Source organism: Ovis aries, chromosome 26 (genome assembly GCF_016772045.2).
Source record: "Ovis aries strain OAR_USU_Benz2616 breed Rambouillet chromosome 26, ARS-UI_Ramb_v3.0, whole genome shotgun sequence".
In the NCBI taxonomy this organism is placed as follows: domain Eukaryota; kingdom Metazoa; phylum Chordata; class Mammalia; order Artiodactyla; family Bovidae; genus Ovis; species Ovis aries.
The window spans coordinates 31,222,792-31,247,845 of record NC_056079.1 but is presented as its reverse complement, the minus strand read 5'-3'; the positions used below and the strand labels follow the sequence as shown (position 1 = coordinate 31,247,845).

Here is a 25,054-nt window from a genome sequence, read left to right as displayed (position 1 = left end):
TAGCAGCCCACTTTACCTTCAGCATTTTCTAATGACCTCTCCTCAACTTTCCTGGAGCAGTTAAGTCCAGGAGTTTCTTTCCTATTGCTGAAATCCATTTATTATGTTGCTGATTACGTGAGATGAGAGCTAATCTTTCTTGTGGACAAAGGAGGCAGCTGTGTACTCAGATTGACTCCAGGAGAACCAAGAAAGTCCCCAAACTCCCCTTTGCAACTCAGCAACTGCTCCCCCCACAACCCTCCAGCTTTTCTAAGTACGAAATTCTCTCTGACCCTGTATTGCTTTATCTATTTATTTTTTATAATGATATTTATATCATTTATTACTACTTATTGGAGGAGTAAATGGCAACCTACTCCAGTATTCTTGCCTGGAGAATCCCCTGGACAGAAGAGCCTGGCTGGTTCCGTAGGGGAAAGTTAAGACCATGGGGTCACAAAGAGTCGGAAATGACTGAGGGACTAAACACACATTACTATTTATATTATTATGTGTAAGTATACAATATGTGATTTATAATTTATAATACTAATTATAATTTATAGTATTATTTATTATGTCTTTATTTCTTCATTTCTCTGATCCTTTATTCTTTTTCAAGTTGCTGGAAACCCTATGATACAGTGATACATTTCACCTATTGCTTATACCTTAGATGAATAAGCTTATTAAATCCTTCTCTAAGAGCAGGTTTTGAGAGCTTGGAGAAGACGCATCGATACTGTGAGTGTAGGAGATACATGCTTGTGAGAAATACGGGGTGGAGAAAACCCACCCAAAGGAGGTAAAAAGACAGACCTCACGCTGATCACAATGATGGAGACAGGAGCTCGGGAGGTTTGCCTCCATTCTTCACAGAAAAGACACGCATGCTCACCAGCCACATCAGGGGGTTGGATGAGATGCTCACCAGGTGAATGAATCCTGCAGCCGTGAACCAGGTGCTCAGAACGATGGATAATAGCTTGCAAAACTTCACGGAATTGCTAGGGGAAGAAAGACAGTGTTGCTGGGCTCTGACAGGTTCCAGAACAATACAAACACCTCATCCTCTAAACTGCTGCTCCTCAGAGCTTGGTTCTGGACCAGGAGCAATGATACACCTTCCCTGGGAGCATCCTGGAAATGAAGAGCCCCAGGCCCTGCCTTGATCTCTGATCTGCAATATTCCTGGATCCCCTCTCCTTACGCATATACACCTTACAGCTGGAGAAGCACAGCCCCGTGACACACTCTTGTTCACAACCCTTGATTGATTCTGGGGGATGATCCCTAGCCTGATATTATATTGACCAAAGGCAGAGGCCCAAGGAGCCAGAGAGTGGACCTGCAAAATGAAATTTTGAGTGGATCACAGAAATGAAGAAATGGATTAACGAAGAAATGGATTAAATGAAGAAATGGAAGTTGATTACAGAAATGAAGTTCCATATCGCTAAACTCATGAGAGGATCCTTGGAGGAAGAAGATCAGACAAGCTCCTATCTCCTAAGGAAAGCCTCTGAGTTTAGCTGAAATCTCTGGGGATCTCAGCAAGGCTTCCTGTCCCACAGAAACAGCCCTTTCTCCATAAAGCATCAACTCTTAGCAGGGAGACCCAGCTGGCCAGAACTAGTTGATGATGCTTCTAGTGAGAATGCAGGGTCATGGAGATGGTGTGTACGTAATGTTAGACCAAAATGCTTACAGCTTTAACAGGACTGGCACTTAAAGGTTCTGGGTTGGCCAAAAGGTTTGTTCGGAATTTTCTACAAAATGGTACAGAAAGACCCAAATGAACTTTTTGGCCAACCCAATATTTGGATTCTTTTTTTTTTAACTGTAACTTTAATTTTGTGGAGACATTTAAATGGTTCTATTTCTCTAAGAATGAGTTCATTGCTGTTACTGGGCAGCTCTCAGGCTTGGAGAAACTATCTTATATTCCTAGAAAGCTGTGGTGTGTTTCATGACAATGAATGTGTATAATTAAAGTGGCTGATTTCTTTGGTGATCCACTGCTTATTTATTTAGTAAAATATTGTTTAGCCTCCATGTGTTTGTGTTTTTTATAGTTTTTTTTTTTTTTCCCCCTGTAATTGACTTCTAATCTCATAGCATTGTGGTCAGAAAAAATGCCGGATATGATTTCAATTTTCTTAAATTTACTGAGGCTTGATTTGTAACCCAAGATGTGATCTACCCTGGAGAATGTTCTGTGTGCACTTGAGAAGAAAGTGTATTCTGCTGCTTTGGGATGGAATGCCCTATAAATATTAAGTCTATCTGGTCTAATGCATCAATCAAGGCTTGTGTTTTCTTATTAACTTTCCATCTAGATGATCTGTCCATTGGCATAAATGGGGTGTTAAAGTTCCCCACTATTATTGTGTTACTGCTGATTTCCCCTTTTATGGCTGTTAGCATTTGCCTTAAGTATTGATGTGCTCCTATGTTGAGTACATACCCGTGTACAACTCATATCTTCTTGGACTGAACCTTTGATCATTATCTAGTCTGTGTCTCTTTGATCATTATGTAATCTTTTTCTCTTATAACAGTCATTATTTTAAAGTCTTTTGTGTCTGAATTGCTTTGATTTAAGGAAAAAACTTGGGGGGAGGGGGAAGAGTTAAAGCCTAAATGAATGGACACATTGCAGGTCCAAGAAACAAAGAAGAAGCAGACTCTTCAAGATGATTGCAAACTTGCAGCCAGTGTGTGAGGTTAATGCAATGGGAGAAAAGTAAGCGAATGCTACCTTGGGGAGTGAGGGATTTCATGATGTTGGCGCTGAAGTTTCTGATGGGAAATGAGCTGAGTTGAAGGTGCAGTTAACATTTGAATTTCCTAATCCAAACGAGTAAGGCATACTTGGGGCAGGGCTGGCATTTACCTGGTGCTGATGGCTTGCAGAATTTGCAAGATTTGAGGGAGTTCCAGCAGCCGCAATGCTCGTAAGAACCTTAAACCTAAAAGCAATCAAAAAAGAAAGCTGCAGTCTGAACTACCCTACACCTAAGACTGTTCATGTTCTCTCTCTCCCTGAAATGCCCAAATACATCACAATGTCATCAGTTTAAGACCATGAGGACTAGTTCAAATCCTGATTCACTTAATGGCGATTGTCATCTAAAGCAACACCCTTAGCTCCTCTGGCTCCTCATCTGTAAAATGGGAATTATAATGATACCCACCTCAAAGTGCTGCTGAGAATTATCATTACTGCAAAGCATGTAATAAGCACAACTCACATTTTACTCTGTTAAACTCTTTTTTAGAATGGAGAGCAAACGATCTGTAAACCACTTAAACTCCTGACGGCAGAATCTCTGTGATACGCTCCCCAGGGCTTGCATGCTGTTTGCATTTATGTGGTTTGATAATAGCATCAGTAAGGAATACTTTTGTAGATAATAAGTAATATGATTACATAAAAACTGACTAAGGCCACAGCAGGCTCATGTACTGTCAATACATCTACCTTAAAGACGAAGTAACTAAATTAAAAAATCTCTAACAGGTCATTGCATGTCTGGATACGAGGATTTATAGGTTTTAGATCTGAGAGGCTTTTCACTTCAGTCACATGGGATCCCAGCACAAAGGTGCCGAGGTGGGTGGGGATGCTGGGGTCCTTTCCCTCCAGGAGCAGATAATCCCTAAACAATAAAAACCTTAGGTATCAGATGACCTCAGGCTCATCACTAGGGGCTGGGATTTAAAAAAATGGGTTCTGAAAATACATTACAAAACATATAAACATGGTGAGGAATTTTTTAAATGGCAATTAGGCTTTAAAAATGGGGGCCTCCTAGGTGGCACAGTAGTAAAGAATCCACCTGCCAGTGTAGGAGATGCAAGAGATGAGGATTGGATCCCTGGGGCAGGGAGATCCCCTGGAGGAGGGCATGGCAACCCACTCCAGTATTCTTGCCTGGAGAATCCCATGGACAGAGGAGCCTGGCGGGCTACAGTCCATATGGTCGCAAAGAGTCAGACATGACTGAGCAACTGAGTACACACAGGCTTTGAAAGTAAATAAAGAATACTTAGGAATGACTGTTGAGGGTTTTTTGTTTTTTTTTTGAAATTGCTTGATTCCCACAATTCACTTACCCAGCCAGTTACTCTTCAAATAATAAGAAATAAAGGTGGGTGGGATGGTAAAGATGTCTACAATCGAATTCATCTCCAACCAGAATTTGAGCTTGTCATCTGCTGCCAGAAACTATGAAATAAAAGCACAAGACCCTAAATTCTGTTACCTCAAAAATTTTACAGTAAACACAAAAGTGGCTTTTTTTCAGGTATTTTTCATTCATTAACTGAAGCTCTGACCTCATTCTATCACATACATACATTTTATATTTATATATGCATATACACTCATATGTGTTTATATAACTAAATAGTTGACTTAGTGGTAAAGAATCTGCCTGTCAATGCAGAAGAGGCAAGAGATGCAAGTTCCATCCTGAGGTTAGGAAGATCCCCGGAGGAGGAAATGGCAACCCACTCCAGTATTCTTGCCTGGAAAATTCCGACAGTGGAGCCTGGTGGGCTACAATTCATGGGGTCGCAAAGAGTCGGACATGACTGACTGAACACACACACAGCAGATAATGTATATTTATGTATGGTCTTCAATAGAAAAGGTCTACAAGTTCAGCTGGCCAAGGCTTGTGTTTATGGACTCTCCTATTTAGATTAAGACAGGAAGCACTTCTAGCAGGGAGGATCTGCTATAAAAATAAGATTGTGATGGCTACTGAGGTTGAATAAGTCTTGAAGCAAGGTCATAGAAATACATATATATGTGCACATATATATGTGTACACGTTTGCATGTATATATGTATACATCTCTAAATGTATGAGAGATATGTATACACATCTCTCTAAAACATGGAATAGATAAATCTAAAATCTAGGTCTAGGGTGGGCCCTCAAAAATTGCTTGTGGAATGAGACAACTACTCAATATAGGAATGCAACAAAATTAAAAGCACAGAGTATTTTATAGAGTCACATGGCACATAAGCCATCAGTGGAGCTGATGACATTTTCAGAGGCTTGTTACCCAGGTTCTGCTATTTTGTGATTACTAGTTGCTTCTACTCAGTGGCAGGTGGGAAGCCAACAAGAAAAATTCAGGGTGACAGGGCGATGATATTCTCTAAAGGAATCCTTTCCACTCATGCTGAAATTGTTGGCCTGGTTTACAGGCTCAAGCGCAGGAGAGAGTTTTGGGGTCTCATTATAACTTTTGACAATTCAGGACCCAGACCCTCTGGCTGTAAAGCCTGAGAGCCTAGGCAGATTCTCTGAAGAAGGCATCTCCTTGTATCACACAGATCTCTTCTGGACGTGCCCATCAAGCTCCTCTGTTTACTCCCACATTCGACGGGTATAGGCACTTACTCTCAGCCCAAAATAGAAACTAAGGAAAGCATTGAAGGTCAGATCAATCGGGATGGTTCTGTCGTGGTACGAAGAACAGCTTCTTACTGGGCTAGAAAAGAAACAAGGACAGTTTATAAAGATGGACACTTTAAAAGCTGTGACTACAGAGGACACAATAAAGAGAAGAGGTGGGCAATTTTCTATTTATTTACCATGAATGGTCAACCCAGACTCTTATGTGCACATCTCAAGGAAATTACTTTTCTCTTCGGAGTACAGGTATGCATGAACAAAACGACTGCACTGTCAATGGAGCTGAGAAAAAAAGGAGAATTACCTGCTCTTCTTTTCATACAGTTTGTTGGTTGCATTTCCATTTTATCAATGGGATTGAGTGGCACATGGGTTATGTGGCTTTTTATGGTTTGCAAGACCATCTACCCAGCCAAGACATTTCGGCTTCAGTATACTTCTGAGAGAGAGAGCTACTCCAGGTCAAATGAACTGATCTGAACCAAATTCCAAGAAAACGTTCTTAATAGATCAGTAAGGAATTTATGAAGCAAAGATGACTAGTTTCTGTAAGATCTCTGAAGTTGCCTGACTCATGTGGTCCTGTAATCTCACTTTACTTTAGCTGGAACCCAATATAGTTCCCAGAGGATCAGCATGGAGTTCAGACTATGTTGGGTTGTGTCCCAGAAGCTGTCCTGACTGTGGCAGAAGCGAGAGGAATGCCTGCAGGGAAGAACACAGGATATGGGCTCCTATGTTCCTGATGAGGTCTAGCATTTTCCTTTCTCAAGACCATCCAGACTTGTCTGAAATCTACGAGAAACCCTGAAATGCCTACCGAACTTCTGCTTCAACACCTAAGGAGCCCAAGGGCTGTGTGGCCCACATAGAGGGTCTAAAGGAGGGGTAACAGCTAGAGGTTTGTAGTCCCAGAAACTAAAGCAGTCTTATGCATAGCACCCCTGCTCCTAGCAGTACAGAATGACAGGATACAGAGGAAACGCATGCATTTGTGTGTGTGTGTGTGTGTGTGTGTGTGTGTGTGTGTGTGTGTGGAGCTGGGTTTAGTACTTTCTGGGGGAAACGAAACACTTATCCTTTTTTATGAGCTTCTGTGTGTATCTGTGAAAGTATATTAAACATTATTCCTGAGAGAAAATTCCAAATTAGCTGGCAGCCTACTGATATAAGCAGACAAGACTGGGGAAATTTACTTACTCAGTAGAGTTGATGAAATAGATTATAAGAGACCCGATGCTTAGGACAAAGACAAGGATAACCTGGAAAACAAAAAAGAGAGAGAGAGAAATGTACAGATCCATTTTGTTAACATGAACATAGGTGAATAAGCATACCACCAACATTGTGTTTTCCCTTTTTCCCTTCCCTATATAGTGAAGTCGCTCAGTCGTGTCCGACTCTTTGTGACCCATGGACACCAGGCTCCTCTGTCCATGGGATTTTCTAGGCAAGAGTACTGGAGTGGGTTGCCTTTTCCTTCTCCAGGGAACTTCTCGACCCAGGGAGCAAACCCGGGTCTCCCGCACTGTAGACAGACGCTTTACTGTCTGAGCCACCAGATACAGGTTCCCTATATATCTGTGGCCATTTTTTCAAACATTCATTTGTTCATTCAAGAAAAATGGATTGGTTCCGACAAATGCTGTTTGAGTCCACCTGTATGAGATGCCTGGAGAAGTTGAATTCAAAGAGTCAGAAAGTACATTGGTAGGTGCTGGGAGAGGGGTGGGCGGAGGGGGATGGGGAGTTAGTGTTTGATGGGGGCAGAGTTTCAGTTTAGGAAGGTGAAATTTTGGGAGACAGATGATGGTGAGAGTTGCTAAACAATGTGACTATACTTAGGGCCACTGAGCTTTACAGCTGAGTGTGGTTAGGATCATATGTTTTATGTTATGTGAATTTAACAACAATAAAAAAATTAAATAAATGAAAAATTTAAACAAAAGCTGATTAGACCTTTACTATAATCAATAAATGAACCTGTACCCTCCCATAACTTCCTTAATTTTAACTTTCACGCACTTCAGAATAAACAATTGGTCCTTTCTGCTGCTCCTAAGGTTTTCTGAGCTCTGGAAGTCCTATCGTTCACTCAGGCATTCACCAAACATTTATTAAGTGCTTAATACGTGTTATTCACTTTATTACACGCTAGAAAATGAGGGCCATGGAATATGGACTCTGAATTTGAGTCGCTGGTGATGGTGGAGAAGAAACAGTCCCAAACCTGCCCCTCTAAGGGGCGATCAGACTCTTGACAGGAGAGAATGTCCTATAAAGTCAGAAGAGAAAAACGAGTGCTTGAACTTGCCAATGTATCTGGTCTGTAAAATAAGAATTTGTGGAATGCAATGAGAAATCGACCCATTTAGAATCTTCAGTGCATTTGGATGAAATCTTTTGCAGCCTCTGATTTTTCAGGTCAACTGTACGTAACCAGTTAGTTCTAGTTTCCAAACATTACAAAGAAATATGTTCAGTCCAATGTAAAACTCAGACTTTTATTTACAATTAAAGCTTCACTCCCCTCCAACTCAGGTGCCCCTTGGACAGGCTACCTGTATTTGAAAAGTGGTCAGTGTCTTTTCTCTGTTAACCTTTTTTATTTTTTAGTCCTACTAGCCTAGTGACTAGGCTCCCTCTGGCCTCTAGAGACTTGAGATTCATAGGTCAGTGTCAGGGAGTGAATTGAAAGGGAGGTAGGCCAGGTAATAGCCAGAAATCTTGGACCTGGCTGGTGTTAGATCACTAGGCTCTCACCCTTGGGCTCTCCAGGCAAGGGAGGTGTTAGTTTGCTTTCCTGGGTTGATTCATTGCTCTGTAGAGATCCCAATTTAATTTATATTCCTATTCAAAAGCTATTTGTTTCGTACCTCTCATGCCCCAAGAATCATTCTGGGGATTGGGATATATCCATCAAAAATATACTCAAAGATCCCTGCCCTGTGGAGCTCAGGGTCTGGACAATGAAGTAATTAACACGTACCTTAGGTGATATGTGAGAAGATGTGTGCTAAGAAAAGAAAGGAGAGCAAATGAAAAGATCAGAAGTGCAAGGGGAGAGGGTAGACTGGCTGCGTGTAGATAATATTTAATAGCTAAGTGTCCCCACTGCGGTTCTCCTGAGCTGAGTGGAAGCACCTTCTCTCGCTGGCTGCTCACACCTCCTCCTCCTGTATTCTGCTGGGACTCCTCCCTCCAGATGCCTACTTGGACAGGTTCGAGAAGAGTCTCCCCCGTGACCCATGTCTGGCCCATGGACCAGCTCGAGCACCCTTTGCCCCAAGAAACACTGGAAGAACAGATTATCTTCAGGGTGGCCATCTCTCTTCACCAACGAACCAGGCATCAGCTTGTGTGTCCCCAAAGTTCTAAGAGATGCAATCTGATCTTTCTAAGTGGTCTCTCACTTGCCAGGAGAGGAAAGCCCCATGCCTCCCCACCACTACCCCACTACAATATGAGCTCCCTCCAATTTCCAGTTTACCCTAATTTACATGGGATTGGTCAAGATGCTAAGACTTTCAAATGGTTTTCTTTCAACTGCTTTGTAAGTGGCAGAAGCTGTAGCTTACTGGGAATTACTGACATCTATTTTTCTTGGGGTCTCAACTCTTACTGTCTGTTCTATTTTAACATCTGAATCATGAATCGATGGAGACATCACTAAGTTAGTGGGTCTCGTGGAGATATTAGGTTACAAATGTAGTCTGAAGCTCAGGAAAAAATGTTGGGGGTGAATGTATATAAAATATACATATATCAGCAGATGAATCATTATTAATAGTTTTCATGAAATATTTTTTCTTCTTGTACATATAATTACATATTTTTCTCCAAGGCTACATTCCATAAGTGATTATTCATGTGTAAATCATGTATTGACAAATCTCCAGAAATATGGTGGCAAGGCCATATATTTGCAGCAATCCATGACATAGAAATGAACAAAAATATAAATAAAAGAGGGAAATTTTAGCTTTATGCAAGAAGAACATCAACTTCATGTAAAAAGGATGTAAAATGTAAAAAGTATGTAAATGTAAAAATGTAAAAAGGATGGTCCAGAAATTATGTGTAACAAACAAGAAAATGTGTACCAAACCAGAATAAGGCTCTGGGAGCTAACAGTTTGTGAAGGCTGTTCAGGTAAAAATGGGAGATATTCTGAGAAGACTTAGGAATTTCCCTTGGGTTGAAGGAACAAAGTCTGGAAGTGCTGGCTGGCTGGCAGAGGTAGAAGCCCTCCATCTGGGCTTTGATTTCTGCCTGGTGTGTGCATGCTCAGTCCAACTCTCTGAGACCCCAAGGACTGTAGCCCACCAGGCTCCTCTGTCCATGGGGTTTTTCAGACAAGAATACTGGAGAGGGTTGCCATTTCCTTCTCCAAGGGATCTTCCCAACCCAGGGATCAAACCCAGGTCTTCTGTATGTCTTGCACTGGCAGGTAGATTCTTTACCACTGAACCACCCGGGAAGCCCCAGTGGGACTTAAAACCCCTGTTCAGCTGGTGGATGGTTATGGGTGTCTTCAGAATACAAGCAGCCGTCAACGCAGTTGACAAGGGGCGCTATGAAACCCTAGATCTTCCTTTGCAAAAGTGAGCAGACAACAGAAAATTGACAATTACGCAGAAAGGATAAGAAAACAGGAGGATCAGGCCAACGAAACAGATGAAATAACTTCCGGTGAAAGAGCGAAAGTGAAGTCGCTCAGTCGTGTCTGACTCTTTGCGACCCTGTGGACTGTAGCCCACCAGGCTCCTCCATCCATGGGATTCTCCAGGCAAGAATACTGGAGTGGGTTGCCATTTCCTTCTCCAGGGGATCTTCCCGACCCAGGGATTGGACCCAGGTCTCCCGCATTGCAGGCAGACGCTTTTAACCTCTGAGCCACCAGGGAAGCCTCACAGAATACATAATCAAACGTTTCAGAATTCCCGTTAGTGTTCCTGGTGAGATTCTAAAGATCTGTGAAACAGTACTGGAGGATTGGAAAGGCAGAGGAACATGGGGTAACACAGGCAGTAACTGCAAGAAGCTGCGCCCCCAGGTGCTGGGGGATCAACAAAGAAAGGTCAGGATTCTCGATATTGAGCATCTTAAAAGAGATGCCCTTTGGAGATGGGCTTCAGACTTGGGCAGAGGCGTCCTGGATTGGCTAGTGAGCTTTGGTTCCAGCACCGTTGGCAAAAACTGGGAATGGAAACCAAACATGGCTGCTGGAGTGAAAAACCTGATGAACTGAAGCTGAAAACAACAGACGCAAAACACAGAAGGAGGGGTTCCTCCCCCCACTCTAGAGCACAAGGGTGACAAGCGACCTGCGGCTGCTGAGCACTAGCCTCACGTGGCAAAGCAGAGGAGAGAGAGGGGATTCAGAGACCAGAAACAAGGACATAGTATCTAGCAAGTATCCTTAAGGAGCCAGAACACTTTGAAACAGCACTTCCAGAGATTTTAGGAAAAAGGATTATAAGCCAAGAATTCTAAACCCAACCAAGTTATAGTTTACTTCTGAGAGCAACAGAAAAGAATTTTTGGACATCCAAGAATTCGGAAAGTACACACCTACCATTTCCCTGACAAATGAATATGGCAAGTACTCAAGAAAAAAAAAAAAAGAAAGTTAAAATAAGTTACATAAGAAAAGTGATGCCTAATAAAACAGGTAAAATTAATGGAATTTTTAACTCTAAAGAAAATATTAAGAAAGAAATCTAACCAGTTGTACAATGCTAAAAGCCCAAAACAAAACAAAACCCCTAAAAACAGTGGCAATCTGGAACTGAATGTTCAGATTATTTCAACAATTTCAGGAAAAAAAAGAGGGGTGGTGTGGAGGAAATATGTGCCAATAGTCTCATGGGAGAGCAGTATACAGCCATAAAACAGGCAGATATGACTAGAGAGAAATATAGGTGGGGAGTTTGTTCTGAACTTCATTTCCTGAAATGCTTATGATATTCTATTAAAAATGGAAACACCCAAGTCAAAAGATGCAAAAGACAAAGAAGGAAATGGCAACCCACTCCAACGTTCTTGCCGGGGAAATCCCATGGACAGAAGAGCCTGGCGGGCTACAGTTCATGGAGTTGCAAAAAAGTTGGACACAACTTACTGACAAAGCAACAACAACAATTTCAGCACTCACGAGGCCACTTGTGTATTGACTTAACCACAATTAATTCAGCCCAACTGTTAGAGGCTTGTCACTAACACTGAGGGGGGTTTAAACCAACAACCACATCCAAAACAGATAAGCAGAAAAGAGAGCCAAAATCCAGAAATCTGTCATGGGAATACTAATAGTGGGTCTGTTTGCTGTTCCATGGCCGCTTACAACATGGCCAAGCCAGTTGCAACACTTCAGTCTTAGTCACTTCACCTGGGAGGGTGGAGAGGTGCCAATGGCTCCCTTGATGCTGTGGGCTGATGGATTCAGAGCTCACAGGCCAGAAGCTAATGCTGCCACACAAACACAGGCCTCTGGGGGAAGGTGGCAGAGGCTGAGCCCAGAGCTAGGTAAAGATCTCTGCCCTCTCTGGTCCAAAACAGGACTGCACCTCCCTTCCACATACTATCAAAGTGTGGTCTGAGGACTCTGCCCCAGGAATCCCAAAGCCTTCTCAAGGGAAATCTGTGAGGTCCTTTATTTTCTAACTACAGACCTATGTGAAGCTGGGTTTTCTCGGTATGTTTCAAAACAACATACTGCCTCTAGAAACAAATTTAAGATTCTAGCTGTCTTGAACTAGACCAGACAGAAAAGACATTTGCAAAATTATAAAAACAGTACTACTCTTCTAATTAAGTTTTGGAAAACTTTGACTATTAAAATAAATGCCATTTATATTGCCCCCAAAATGCAAAAGAAATAAAATGAATAAAAAACAACAAATAAGGACCAGTTGGTAAAGAATCCACCTGCAGTGCAGGAGACCCCAGTTTGATTCCTGGGTCACTAACATCCACTGGAGAAGGGATAGGCTACCTACTCTAGCATTCTGGCCTAGAGAATTCCATGGACTGTATAGTCCATGGGGTCTCAGAATTGGATATGACTGAGCAACTTTCACTCACCTCAACAAATAAGGAATGTAGATATCAGCCAATTGTCAGTATTTAGTACACCTACAGCTTTGATGCTGGGAAAGATCAAAGGCAGGAGGATAAAATGGTTGGATGATATCACCAACTCAATGGAAATGAGTTTGGGTAAACTCTGGGAGTTGGTGCTGGACAGGGAAGCCTGGTGTGCTGCAGTCCATGGGATCGCAAAGAGTCAGACACGACTGAGTGACTGAACTGAACTGCATGAAGGGTTTACAATACTCCCTGCAGCATTTTAAGGAAGGTTATTCACATTATATGAAAGAAGTGCAGTTTGGGAAAAATTAATTTGCTCAAGATGAAGTGCAGAAGCCAATGTTTTAAGTTCACGTCTTTCAGAATTCTCAATCACCATGTCATTTTGCCTCCCCAATAAGGAACAAATATGTTACAAAGGTCCTAGTTGTTTATCCAATACCCACTTTCCCTTTCCTTACTAATAGACCTCCCGTTTGTTTGCTTAAGCCACAGATATTTAGATAGCCTATTATGCAGTAAATTCAATCTCTAAATATTATAAAGACCAATGAAACAGATCACCATAAAGGAAAATAATTAAATTCTCCTGGTAAATTAACAAATAAATGTATTCTTAAATCAATAAACACAAAAATCCAGCTACATGGTATTTAAAGAGACACATAAGAGGAAATAAGAAATCAAGACTGAAAGAAGCTGGGCAAAGACATCTCAGTCAAGTATGAGTAAAAAGAAAGCAATGTTACATGCTAATATTAATCCTAAAATATCCCAGGGATAAAAAAATCTACAAAAAACCCCGACTCTATGTGACAAAAAACACCTAGTTAATGTGACAAAAATGAATATTTCATATTAGTAAAATGCACTATCGACCACGGAGATACAACAGGTAACTATGCATCAATTGATGCTATATAACATATCTAACTCTACATCTGATAGAAATGCAAGATATTTGATAAAACTATAAAATCATGAATGAAAAATTTGGACACTCCCTTTCCAAGCAGTCAGCAATTAATTAAGGGTAGGAAAATACATATAACATCATTATAGTGCCTTTATGTCAAACCATACACATTCTCTCAAAAGTCCATTGCTGCTGCTACTGCTAAGTTGCTTCAGTCGTGTCCGACTCTGTGCGACCCCACAGACGGCAGCCCACCAGGCTCTCCCCTCCCCGGGATTCTCCAGGCAAAAACACTGGAGTGGGTTGCCATTTCCTTCTCCAATGTAAAGTCCATTACACAGTAATAAAAATTGACCATGTACTAGGTAACAAAGAATTTCCCCATAAATTTCATCAACTGGAGATCATAAAGGCAGTGATATTCTTGGTCCATCAATTTCACCAAAATAGAAAAGAGAGTCTTCCATTCCTAAGGAAACAAAAGCACGCATGCCTCGATAGATTACGAATCCAACAGTAAATCAAAATTAAAACTTAAACAACTTAAAGACGAATCAGGCATTTCTAAAAACCAGAATATCACTTGCCAAGGCCTGTGAAATGTGACCAAAGACGCGTTCGGAGGAAAACATTTTTATAAATGAAACGCAACTGAATAACCTGTTGAAAAGCACTCAGCCCAGATGACTGGCCAGGTGCAGGCGCGCAGGCGCAGTGGGGCCGCGCTGGGCATGCGCAGTGCAGCGCTGTGGCTTCTAGGCTGTGCCTGGCCAGGTGAGGCCGCCAAGGTTCCCGATTCAGGGATCTCCAGGTTGACAAGACGACTGGTGGCCCTCGGCAGAGGTGACTGGGGAGACAGTGTGATTGCGAGCTCGGGAAAAACAAGTTCATCCAAGCTGCTCCAGCGATGAAAATAAGCCCAGTGATCAGGAAATTGACCAACATGATGATTTAGGAGGAAACAAACTGTGGAATACGTGAACTGTGAACTTCCAGATGTTCAAGCTGGTTTTAGAAAAGGCAGAGGAACCAGAGGTCAAATTGCCAACATCCACTGGATCATCAAAAAAGCAAAGACTTCTAGAAAAACATCTATTTCTGCTTTACTGACTATGCCAAAGCCTTTGACTGTGTGGATCACAATAAATTGTGGAAAATTCTTCAAGAGATGGGAATACCAGACTGCCTGACCTGCCTCTTGAGAAACCTATATGCAGGTCAGGAAGCAACAGTTAGAACTGGACATGGAACAACAGACTGGTTCCAAATAGGAAAAGGAGTATGTCAAGGCTGTGTATTGTCACCCTGCTTATTTAACTTCTATGCAGAGTACATCATGAAAAACGCTGAGCTGGAAGAAGCACAAGCTGGAATAAAGATTGCAGGGAGAAATATCAATAACCTCAGATGTGCAGATGACAACACCCTTATGGCAGAAGGTGAAGAAAACTAAAGAGCCTCTTGATGAAAGTGAGAGTGAAAAAGTTGGCTTAAAGCTCAACATTCAGAAAACTAAGATCATGGCATCTGGTCCCACCATTTCATGGCAAATACATGGGAAAACAATGGAAATAGTGAGAGACTTTTTTTGGCTCCAAAAATCACTGCAGATGGTGACTGCAGCCATGAAATTAAAAGACGCTTGCTCCTTGGAAGAAAAGCTATGACCAACATAGACAGCATATTAAAAAGCAGAGACATTACTTTGCCAACAAAGGTCCATCTAGTCAAGGCTATGGTTTTTCCAGTGGTCATGTATGGATGTGAGAGTTGGACTATAAAGAAAGCTGAGCACCAAAGAATTGATGCTTTTGAACTGTGGTGTTGGAGAAGACTCTTGAGCGTCCCTTGAACTGCCAGGAGATCCACCCAGTCCATCCTAAAGGAAATCAGTCCTGAATGTTCATCGGAAGGACTGATGCTGAAGCTGAAAATTCAATACTCTGGCCACCTTATGTGAAGAACTGACTCATTGGAAAAGACCCTGATGCTGGGAAAGATTGAAGGTGGGAGGAGAAGGGGATGACAGAGGATGAGATGGTTGGATGGCATCACCGACTTGATGGCCATGAGTTAGAATAGGGTCTGGGAGTTGGTGATGGACAGGGAAGCCTGGTGTGCTGCAGTCAGTGCCTCTCACGGTCGGAAAGCTGCAAACAAGGGAGCTAGCATGAGGAACTCCGCCCATGGCAGCAGTCCATGAGGTCACAAAGAGCTGGACATGACTGAGTGACTGAACTGAACTGAAGTTATTGGCCAGGACCCCAGAACAGAATGAGGAAGGTGTGGAAAGGAAGCAGTCTGAGAAGTACCACACTGCTTCTGCAGAGGAGCAGGAAGACATCAAACTCCATTCCTGCACTCCCTTGCATGGGGCATGGAGAAACTGAGCCCAGGATGGGCAGGGACCTATCCTCAAAGGTGCCCATTCCTACCAGGCCTCTGTGATGCGAGCTGACCAGTGCAGTGGCTTCCTGGCCTTGAGAGGAAAAAGTACCTGTGGATGGTTGTCTGAGGAGTGTCACGGTTGCTGCTGGAGGCTTCTGGGAACCGCAGTGATGATCTAAAGGAAGTGTGATAAATATAAGATGGCCAAGGCCACCTCTACCCAGGCTGGGTACCACAGGTAGTAGGGGGAGGGCAGAGCCTCTTCTGCCCCTTAACCTATAGGTAAGGATTGGCCACCTGATGCGAAGAGCTGACTCATCTGAAAAGACCCTGATGCTGGGAAAGATTGAGAGCAGGAGGAGAAGAGGATGACAGAGGATGAGATGGTTGGATGGCATCACCGACTCAGTGGACATGAGTTTGGGTAAGCTCCGGGAATTGGTGATGGACAGGGTGGCCTGGCGTGCTGCAGTCCATGGGGTCACAAAGAGTTGGACACGACTGAGCAACTGAACTGAACTGAACTGAAGGATGATGCTTCTCAAGGCCAAGCTTCACAAGGTGGAGCAGCTTAGTTATCATTCCTTGACCCCACAGCCTCGCAGGGCCCCATGGGGCCACGAGGGTGGGGCATGCTTTCCTCCATGTCTCCTGCTTTAGCTCCTCTCTGAAGCACCTAGATAATAGCATTTGATGCACATTTCCTGAGTTGTTTTGCAAATGGAAAAAACCCTCCTCCTCTCCAACAAATATGCTTAGTCGCTCAGCTGTGTCCGACTCTTTGCGACCCCATGGACTGTAGCCCACCAGGCACCTCTATCCATGGGGATTCTCCAGGCAAGAATATTGGAGTGGGTAGCCTATCCCTTCTTCAGGGGAACTTCCCAACCCAGCAATTCAAGTGGGTCTCCTGCATTGCAGGTGGACTGAGCTACCTGGGAAGCCCCCAGCAAATGGAAGATGTTATTTATTTAATCACCTTGAGCACCTGGCCCCAGGCCAGAGCCTAAGGACTGATAATGTTAACCCCATGACACCACCCTGCTATCTCATCATCAGCCAATGGGTTTTAAAAACACTCTGCTGAAAGTGGGAGTTTGGGCTTTTCAGGGCACGAACCACTGGTCTCCTTGCATGGCCCTGCAATAAACCTTTGTCTGTTCCATACTCCAACATTTCAGTTTGTTTGGCCTCACTGTGCGTCAGGCACAGGACATTGCACTGCCTTAACAATCCTTCTTTCTTTGGAAGCTAGTACTCACTGTGCCGGCCCTTTGTGAGGTGCCATCTGTCAAGATTTGAGGATTTCTCCCAATAAACTCAGGGCCCATCCAGTCAACTCATCCCCAAACTTAGGGTTGGGCACCTTTGGATAGTGTGAAATGAAGCAGTTTTTTTGGTTCAGAAAAGGTTTATTAGAAAATTCTCACCCTGAATGGCTGGGGTAGCATGGGCTATAGAACTATTTTCATTAAAACTGACTGGAGGGGGAAAAAAGAAATGAAAATAAATGGAGGAAAACAAGATATTGAAATTAAGAAGGATAAAAGTGATATCAATTGTGATATTAATTATACACTACACACACACACACACACACACACACTCACATCTTTATTTTGGGAGGCTCCAAATTCACTGCAGATGGTGGTTGCAACCATGAAATTAAAAGACGCTTGCTCCTTGGAAGATAAGCTATGACCAACATAGACAGCATATTAAAAAGCAGAAACATTACTTTGCCCGCAAAGGTCTGTCTAGTCAAGGCTATGGTTTTTCCAGTAGTCACATATAGATGTGAGAGTTAGACTATAAAGAAAGCTGAGCACCGAAGAATTGATGCTTTTGAACTGTGGTGTTGGAGAAGACTCTTGAGCGTCCCTTGGACTGCCAGGAGATCCACCCAGTCCATCCTAAAGGAAATCAGTCCTGAATGTTCGTTCATTGGAAGGACTGATGCTGAAGCTGAAAATTCAATACTCTGGCCACCTGATGTGAAGAACTGTCTCATCTGAAAAGACTCTGATGCTGGGAAAGATTGAAGGTGGGAGGAGAAGGGGATGACAGAGGATGAGATGGTTGGATGGCATCACCGACTTGATGGCCATGAGTTTGAGTAGGCTCTGGGAGTTGGTGGTGGACAGGGAAGCCTGGCATGCTGCAGTCCATGTCCAAAGAGTCAGACATGACTGAGCGACTGAATTGAACCGACAGACACACACACTCTCACATATGACAGAGAAACCTAGCTGGTTACAGTCCATGGGATTGCAAAGAGTTGGACACAACTGAGCGATTAACACAGACACACACACATATATCACGAAACAAACTAGTTTGCCTTTGACAATTCCTTTATTTTCAAACTTTAGTGCCTCTTGAAATTCTAAAACATAATTAGACTGTGTCAACCCATGCTTCTTAAAAACTCCTCAATGACTCCCTGTTGCATCAGAATAAATCCTCCCATTTGAGCAACCTAAGCATTGCAGGGCCCTCCCATCTCTACTCAGACCGCACTGTTTTCCTACCTCCTGGCCTCTGACACAGGAACCTCATTTGGCGTTTGCAGTAATTTGAACCCCTACTTCCACAAGTCTCTTCTCTCAAACAGGAAACTTGTTCCTTCCACTCTTTAATCTCTTTATTCTTCTGATTCTTCAGGTCTCAGCTCAAATCTTACCTTTTCAGAGATTTCCTCTCAGATTACTGCATCTAATGTGGTCTAACTCCAAAAGCACCAACATTCTCAAACCTACCCCTCATCATTCTTTTACTGATAACCATCTGTATTTATCCCTTCTGTTTATGTACATATTTATCACTTCTACCTCCACGAGAATTTCAGTCCCACAGTGTAAGACTCTTGCCTGCATTTTTCACCATGTTGAGAATATATGCTTTGCGTGTAGTTGCAAACAACAAATATTTGTGGAAAGAAGGAAGAAAGGAAATGACGAAGAAAGGATGGGTGGAAGGAAGGAGCCATCCCCACCCCACCCTATCCTTTCATACACACTTGCTTGGAACCCTCACAGAGACTATTCTGCTTTCTATTGTTCCAACTATTTAATCATAAACTGTCAGATCAAAAGAACAATTTTTCCACCATTAAATAAGTAATATATATTGGCATGTACTCAACGCTTATTCCTTCCCACCCACTCTCTATATGATATAGGTGTTAGGTTCTCTTTTGCCTCATGCCAGTCACCTTGACTGCTTTAGTCCCAACATTGTCCACATGTAATCTGACATGATTTGAACCCTTGACGAGAGCCTAACCAACAAATCCCTGATAAAAGTTTAAAAAAGAACCAGAAAATCCTTCTCTAACAGGTCTTGGGGATAAGGATTTCAAAAAAGAGACCAAAACTCTAGGAGGAAAAAAAAAATAAGAGGGAGGCACATTCTCAGATGATTCAGTATTCACTGCAGGGTTCATCGACGCGAGTTTACTTGTGTACTTTAAGTTTTAAAAGCTAGTTAGATCTGAATTAAGTAACAGTGAGTTTTCTAGAAAAGAACGATGTATGAATCACAAAAGACGGTCGTCGTTGGTTCCCACACAGCTCCTTCCACCGTGTTACCACGCGATGGCAGCACACCCTCACGTTACAGATTCTGATTTTGAATGTTTCACATCACACAATACTACTGAAATGATGATCAGGGTGATATTCATTTACAGGGCGTCTGCTATTTCCAGACAATGGGGTATAAACGTTCCCCCCGCAACATGGTCTTTTTCTCTCAAGGAGCCCATGGAGCAGTGGGGGGAGACAGGCTTACGCACAGATAATTTTAAGAACAGTAGAAATGATAGAAACCTAGAGATGGGGACTCTTAGATTAATACAGTGGTTGCGGTTTAGTCGCTTAGTCAGTTGTGTCTGACTCTTTGTGACCCCTGGACTGTAGCCACCAAGCTCCTCTGTCCATAGGATTTTCCAGGCAAGAATACTGGAGTGGGTTGCCATTTCCTTCTCCAGGGGATTTTCCTGACCCAGGGATTGAACCCAGGTCTCCTGCACTGAAGACAAGAGTCTTTACCAAGAGAGCTAGGGAGATAAGGTAAAATTTCCCTGATGAGATGATGCCTGGATTGAATTTTAATGCATCAGAGTTTACCTGGATGAAAACAGGAAGTAAATGATAAATAGTCAGAGGCAAAAAAAGACTAGCTTTTTAAAATTTATTTTTAATTGGAGGATAATAGCTATACAATGTTGTGTTGGTTTCTGCTGTACAACAACATTAATCAGCTATAAGCATACATACATCCCCTCCCTCTTCAGCCTCCTTCCCAGCCCCCTCCATCCCACCCTCCTGGTCATCACAGAGCACCCTTTGTGCTAGACAGCAGCTTCCCCACTAGCTGTGTGTTACATATGGTAGTGTATATATGTCAACACTGAAGAAAGGAAGCTATTAGCATCAAAGGAGGGGGAAATACCTGTCCCTTACAGAGCAGAGAATCCACTACAAACCAACATTATTTGAGCGTCAGCTATATGCCCGGCATCCATCTACATTACAAAGAGAACAAACCATCTACATACAAGGTGAACAGAATGCACACAATCTTTGCCCTAATCAAGTTTTTCTTCTGGGGGATAGACTGACAACAAATAGAAAATACAATGCCAAGTGATTCTCTTCACTCCAAAGGAAAAAGCAAGCAGAATCGTAAGTTGGAGAGCGTAGACGCAGGGAGACAGCTGTTAGGAGGTAGTGATGTTTTGGGAAAGGCTGCCAGGGAACAGCAGACACCTTTGCGTGGACCATGCATCACAGTCGTGGCTAAAGTCTTTTAGCAAGTGGCCACTGGGAACGTACTCACCAATACCTGTCCCACGAAAGTCTGTGCCGAGAGCAGCATTTCTATACGATCACGAAAGTGGCCCTGGAAGGTGAGACTTCTTGATTGCTTACGTCTCATGTTACCTGAATTAAATTCCTAGAAGCAAGAGAAAGAAATGGAGAGTGGGTCTCAGAGGAGGTCATGGGTTCCATGTGTGGTTGATGGCGTCTCCTGCTGTGACGTCAGCCAGAACCTCTCCACCTTGTCCCACCCCAGGAACCTTAAGTCCCCTCTTCCATGTTTCACAGGATGAATCTGACTCGGTTTGCATTTTACTGCTCTTCCGCAGTAGTTTCTTTCTGAACCCTTCAGTCTTTGCCATGTCTGTCTCACACCCTTCATACCGACTCTGTCGTAATGATCAGGGTTGGGAGAAGCAAGCTTCTTTATGCTCTGGGAATAAGTGTCTTATCCTTTTCCATCAAGATACATGGACAAAGAACAAAGATTACAAGTGGATTTCTAGGTGGTTAGTTAAGTATCTGTTTTGTTTTGTTTTGTTTTTTAGCAAGAAAGAAGAGGGAAATGTTTAGCCATTTTATGTTGATTTTAATTCCTTATCTGGTATCCTGTCCTGTTGAAACTATGATCCTTCCTCATGTTTATAAAATGCCTTTACTTATTATACAATCTTTGGGTTCCACCTCTGCGGATTCAACCAACATCAGATGGAAAATAGTTGGAAAAACAATTCCGGAAAGTTCCAGAAGACAAAGCTTGAATTTGTGGGGTGTTGGCCTCTAGTTACACAGCATTTACATTGTACTTGTTATTATAACTCATCTAGAAATGATTTGAAGTGTACTGGAGACATGCACAAAGAATGCGCAAGTACTATGCCCTGTTATATAAGGGACTTGAGCACCCTCAGATTTGGGTATGGGGGGGATGTCCTGCAACCAACCTGTTGCTGATACCAAGGGATGACTGTATTTGAAATTTATAATAATCTTATGAGGTAGACAAAGTAAGTCTGATTGAATCCATTTTATACTGAAGGAAACTGAGGTATAGCAAAATTAAATGACATACTCGTGGGCAGGCAATGAAAACAGGCTGGAGGCTGAATTCGCCTCTGGGTCTGTTAGTCTTGAGCTAGTCCACAAAAAGACACAAGTGAATGGGCATTGATCTCACCATGTAGACTAAGACCTCTGACTTTTAGAAAAGCTCATTTCATGTGGAGCCAGGCTCTTGAAATGATATAATTCCTCTATCTATATTTTATGAATGGTAAGAAGTCTCATTAAATGACTATTTGATAGAGTTCATATCTCCATCAACGATTGCCTCTAATACCTATGACTCATCCTGTGCATTCCTGGGAAGTTGTCTGGGCATCAATTTTTTTTTTTTAAAGATATTCAATGGCATGAATATGGAACACTCATTTGAATTCCATTATAAAATCGAGGTGCCTTCTGTGGGAAAACAAATTGGCCCTAAGATATAATAAAATCGTACTTATGAATGTAGTAAATCTTTTAAAATGCACATTTAAGGAGAAAATTATGACTCTCCAAATAATTTTTTTAAAACAACTTTCCACAGTACCTAGCTTTGTAGCATTTTTGCATTAGGCCAACATTCCCAAAGGCTTAGAGGAAAATACAACACTCTCAATTCAATTAGATCTAACAAATTATTAAGAAGTCATTCAATTGTTATCAAACTCTCTCCTCAGGATTTAAAAGAACTGCACAGTCTGTCGGTTGCTAAGACCCCACTGATTACCATTTTGCAACTTCTTCTTCCTATCTGAAGTGAAAGGTACCTCTGGACTGGAAGGCAGACATAAATTACATCCAAAGAAAGACATGAAAAATACAGCAAATGTTTGTGGACAAATGGGTTCTCAAATTTTTGTAAACCACAGAAAAATGAATATAACGGGGGAGAAGATACACTTCTGGAAGCAGAAATCTAAGGAGACTAAATAATTCTACCAATTTAGTTGTGCACTAAAAAAAATAAAATAAAGATAGAAGGCAGGTTCACTATATCCACTACCCATTTGTGCATCCCAGTAGTATCACTAAGCAGTCAGAACCCCAGAATTCTTCTTCCAGTTGTAATGCCACTGCTTGTTGTCTTTAATCTGGAAATAATTAGTAATAGCATTGGGGCTTCCCTGGGAACTCAGTGGTAAAGAATCTGCCTGCAATGCAGGAGACGGGCAAAACTCAGGTTCAATCTCTGGACGGGGAAGATCCCCTTGAGGAGGAAATGGCAACCCACCCCAGTATTCTTGCCAGGAAAACCCATGGACAAAGGAGTCTGGGTAGACTGCAAGTCCATAAGGTCACCAAGAGTCGAACATGACTGAGCACACAGAAAGCTCATTTAGCGCAAAAAAAAAAAAAAAAAATCTATAAACTTCCATATTGGACACTTCTCAAATGCAGACACCTGAATTTCATGTAATGACATTGCCAATGCCCTGAAAAAATTACCTAGTTATAAATTCTTTTATGTTAGTTTATGTTTAGCATCAAGAGTCAGTGCTTCAAGGAACTGTTCAGGATTAATTGCAAAACACAGTTGAAATGTGTTTTGTTTTGGAAATCAGAGAAATGAAGCTGGGGAAAAATAACAGAGAGCATTCAACCACTGGTACTGGAATAGCCATTATGTAGCATTTGAGTGTTGCTATTCCTTTAAGCCAGCTTCCCTGATGGCTCCGTGGCAAAGAATCCGCCTGCCAATGCAGGAGACAAGGGTTTGATCCCTGGGTTGGGAGGGTTACTGGAGAAGGAAATGGCAACCTAACCTGGTATACTTGCTTGAAAAATCCCTATGGACAGAGGAGCCTAGCAGGCTCCATGGGGTTGCAAGGAGTTGGACAAGGCTTAGTGACTGAAGAAGAACAGCAACAGTCTCTTAAGCAGAGTTTTCCCTGGATAAGATACCATGGCTCTTTACCATTATCATTTTCCAGCTGTTATTCAACAGCCCCCACCCTTGCAAAGCTTGTTTGGGCATAAAAAAGTGTCTCTGCATTTGCGGCTGGATGACACGTGCAACGTGTGCATGGGTTTCTGTGGGTGCGTGTGTACAGCTTCCTGAGTTGTTTTAACGTGTATAAAAGGCAGTGTACACTTCTGAGTACCTGAACCTCTTGCACGAATGATCCGGAAAAGTGAGGTTGACCCTGGTGTCTCTTCTGCCTCCCTCGTGGTACCTAACATGACTGTCATTTTGAAATTCGAAATAGAAGCATAGACAGAGTGCTGGGCGTGCTTAGTTGCTCGGTCGTGTCTGACTTTCTGAGACCCCATGGCCTGTAGCCCCCCAGGCTCCTCTGTCCGTGAAATTCTCCAAGCCAGAATACTGGAGTGAGTAGCCATTCCTTCCTCCAGGGGAATCTTCCCAACCCAGGGATCGAACCCAGTTCTCCAGCATTGAAGTCAGATTCTTTACCTTCTGAGCCACCAGAAACTCAGTCTTAGTAGATGTTTTTTCAAATCAGTGACCTCTATTTCCAGGGCTAACATTCAGCATCACCCACATTGCGCTTCTCCCAGAGGTGGGAGAGGAGGCCTGGCCATGTAGCTGTGCCCTTTGGAATGACGGCCTGGGGTCCTGCCCCCGAGCGGGGTGGACACATTTCTAAGTCACTCCGCCACAGCTCTTAGCCCAGGAAAACTGGGTGATGCCTTTGTGGTCTTCTAAACACAAACACAAGCCAAACCTGTCTCTGATCTTTGTAACAGGGGAACTGACCAGGAAAATTCCCTTGCTCTTTTTCCATTTGTTAAAACTCCTCCTGATGAACCTGGATATGAATAAGATGAGGAATCCACAGAAGAAGATGACAGTGGGGGAAAGAATAAACACCGCCTGGATCTCAGTTGTACAAGATAACTTCCCCGTGCCTTCCTCAAGATCATCCTTTGTCTTGATTAGAAACATCTTGAGACAGAACTGTCTGGTGGCCTCCTCTGTGATGTCATGATCACACGGCAACGATTCCAGGAATTAGAGTTCAGCGTGTCAGGGTCCTAACCCCCTTGTGCAGCAACAGTGAAGGAGTCCAGTAACCAATGAGGTGCCGACTCACAGGATGCAACTGAATGAATAGCAGAAGGTCCAGGATGTGGGTCCTCGGAAGACCAGAATTCTAGATGGGATGCTGTTACTGACTTTCTCCATGACCTTGAGAAAGCTGCATCCTTCGTGGCCATGGTCAAGGGGCCATCTATCTGGCTTGTGCAAGCAACTTTAAGAGAGCTTCTTTTTTGACTGAGATGACCTTGAATCGTGCGTGAGTCCACAGGCTGACTCTTCTCCTGAGCGATACCACAGTCTCAGTAACCTCAGAGGGACGGATGAGAGGAGGACTTCAGGATTTTTGTGTATCCTCTCAGTCGGAAAG

At 42.8% G+C, this 25,054-nt stretch overlaps 1 protein-coding gene across 1 annotated transcript in view; it reads right to left on the bottom strand.

The window, feature by feature from the left end:
- The window catches only part of KCNU1 (potassium calcium-activated channel subfamily U member 1), a 138,776-nt gene extending 114,185 nt beyond the window's left edge, over positions 1 to 24,591 (bottom strand). The window contains exons 1-7 of the mRNA XM_015104599.3: positions 24,403 to 24,591; positions 20,659 to 20,775; positions 6,621 to 6,682; positions 5,406 to 5,496; positions 4,102 to 4,213; positions 2,879 to 2,954; positions 914 to 989 (exon numbers count right to left, since the gene is read on the bottom strand). Coding sequence (XP_014960085.1) covers positions 914 to 989; positions 2,879 to 2,954; positions 4,102 to 4,213; positions 5,406 to 5,496; positions 6,621 to 6,682; positions 20,659 to 20,775; positions 24,403 to 24,591 — 723 coding nt within the window. The remainder of the gene's footprint in view (positions 1 to 913; positions 990 to 2,878; positions 2,955 to 4,101; positions 4,214 to 5,405; positions 5,497 to 6,620; positions 6,683 to 20,658; positions 20,776 to 24,402) is intronic.
- Positions 24,592 to 25,054: the final 463 nt, after the last annotated feature.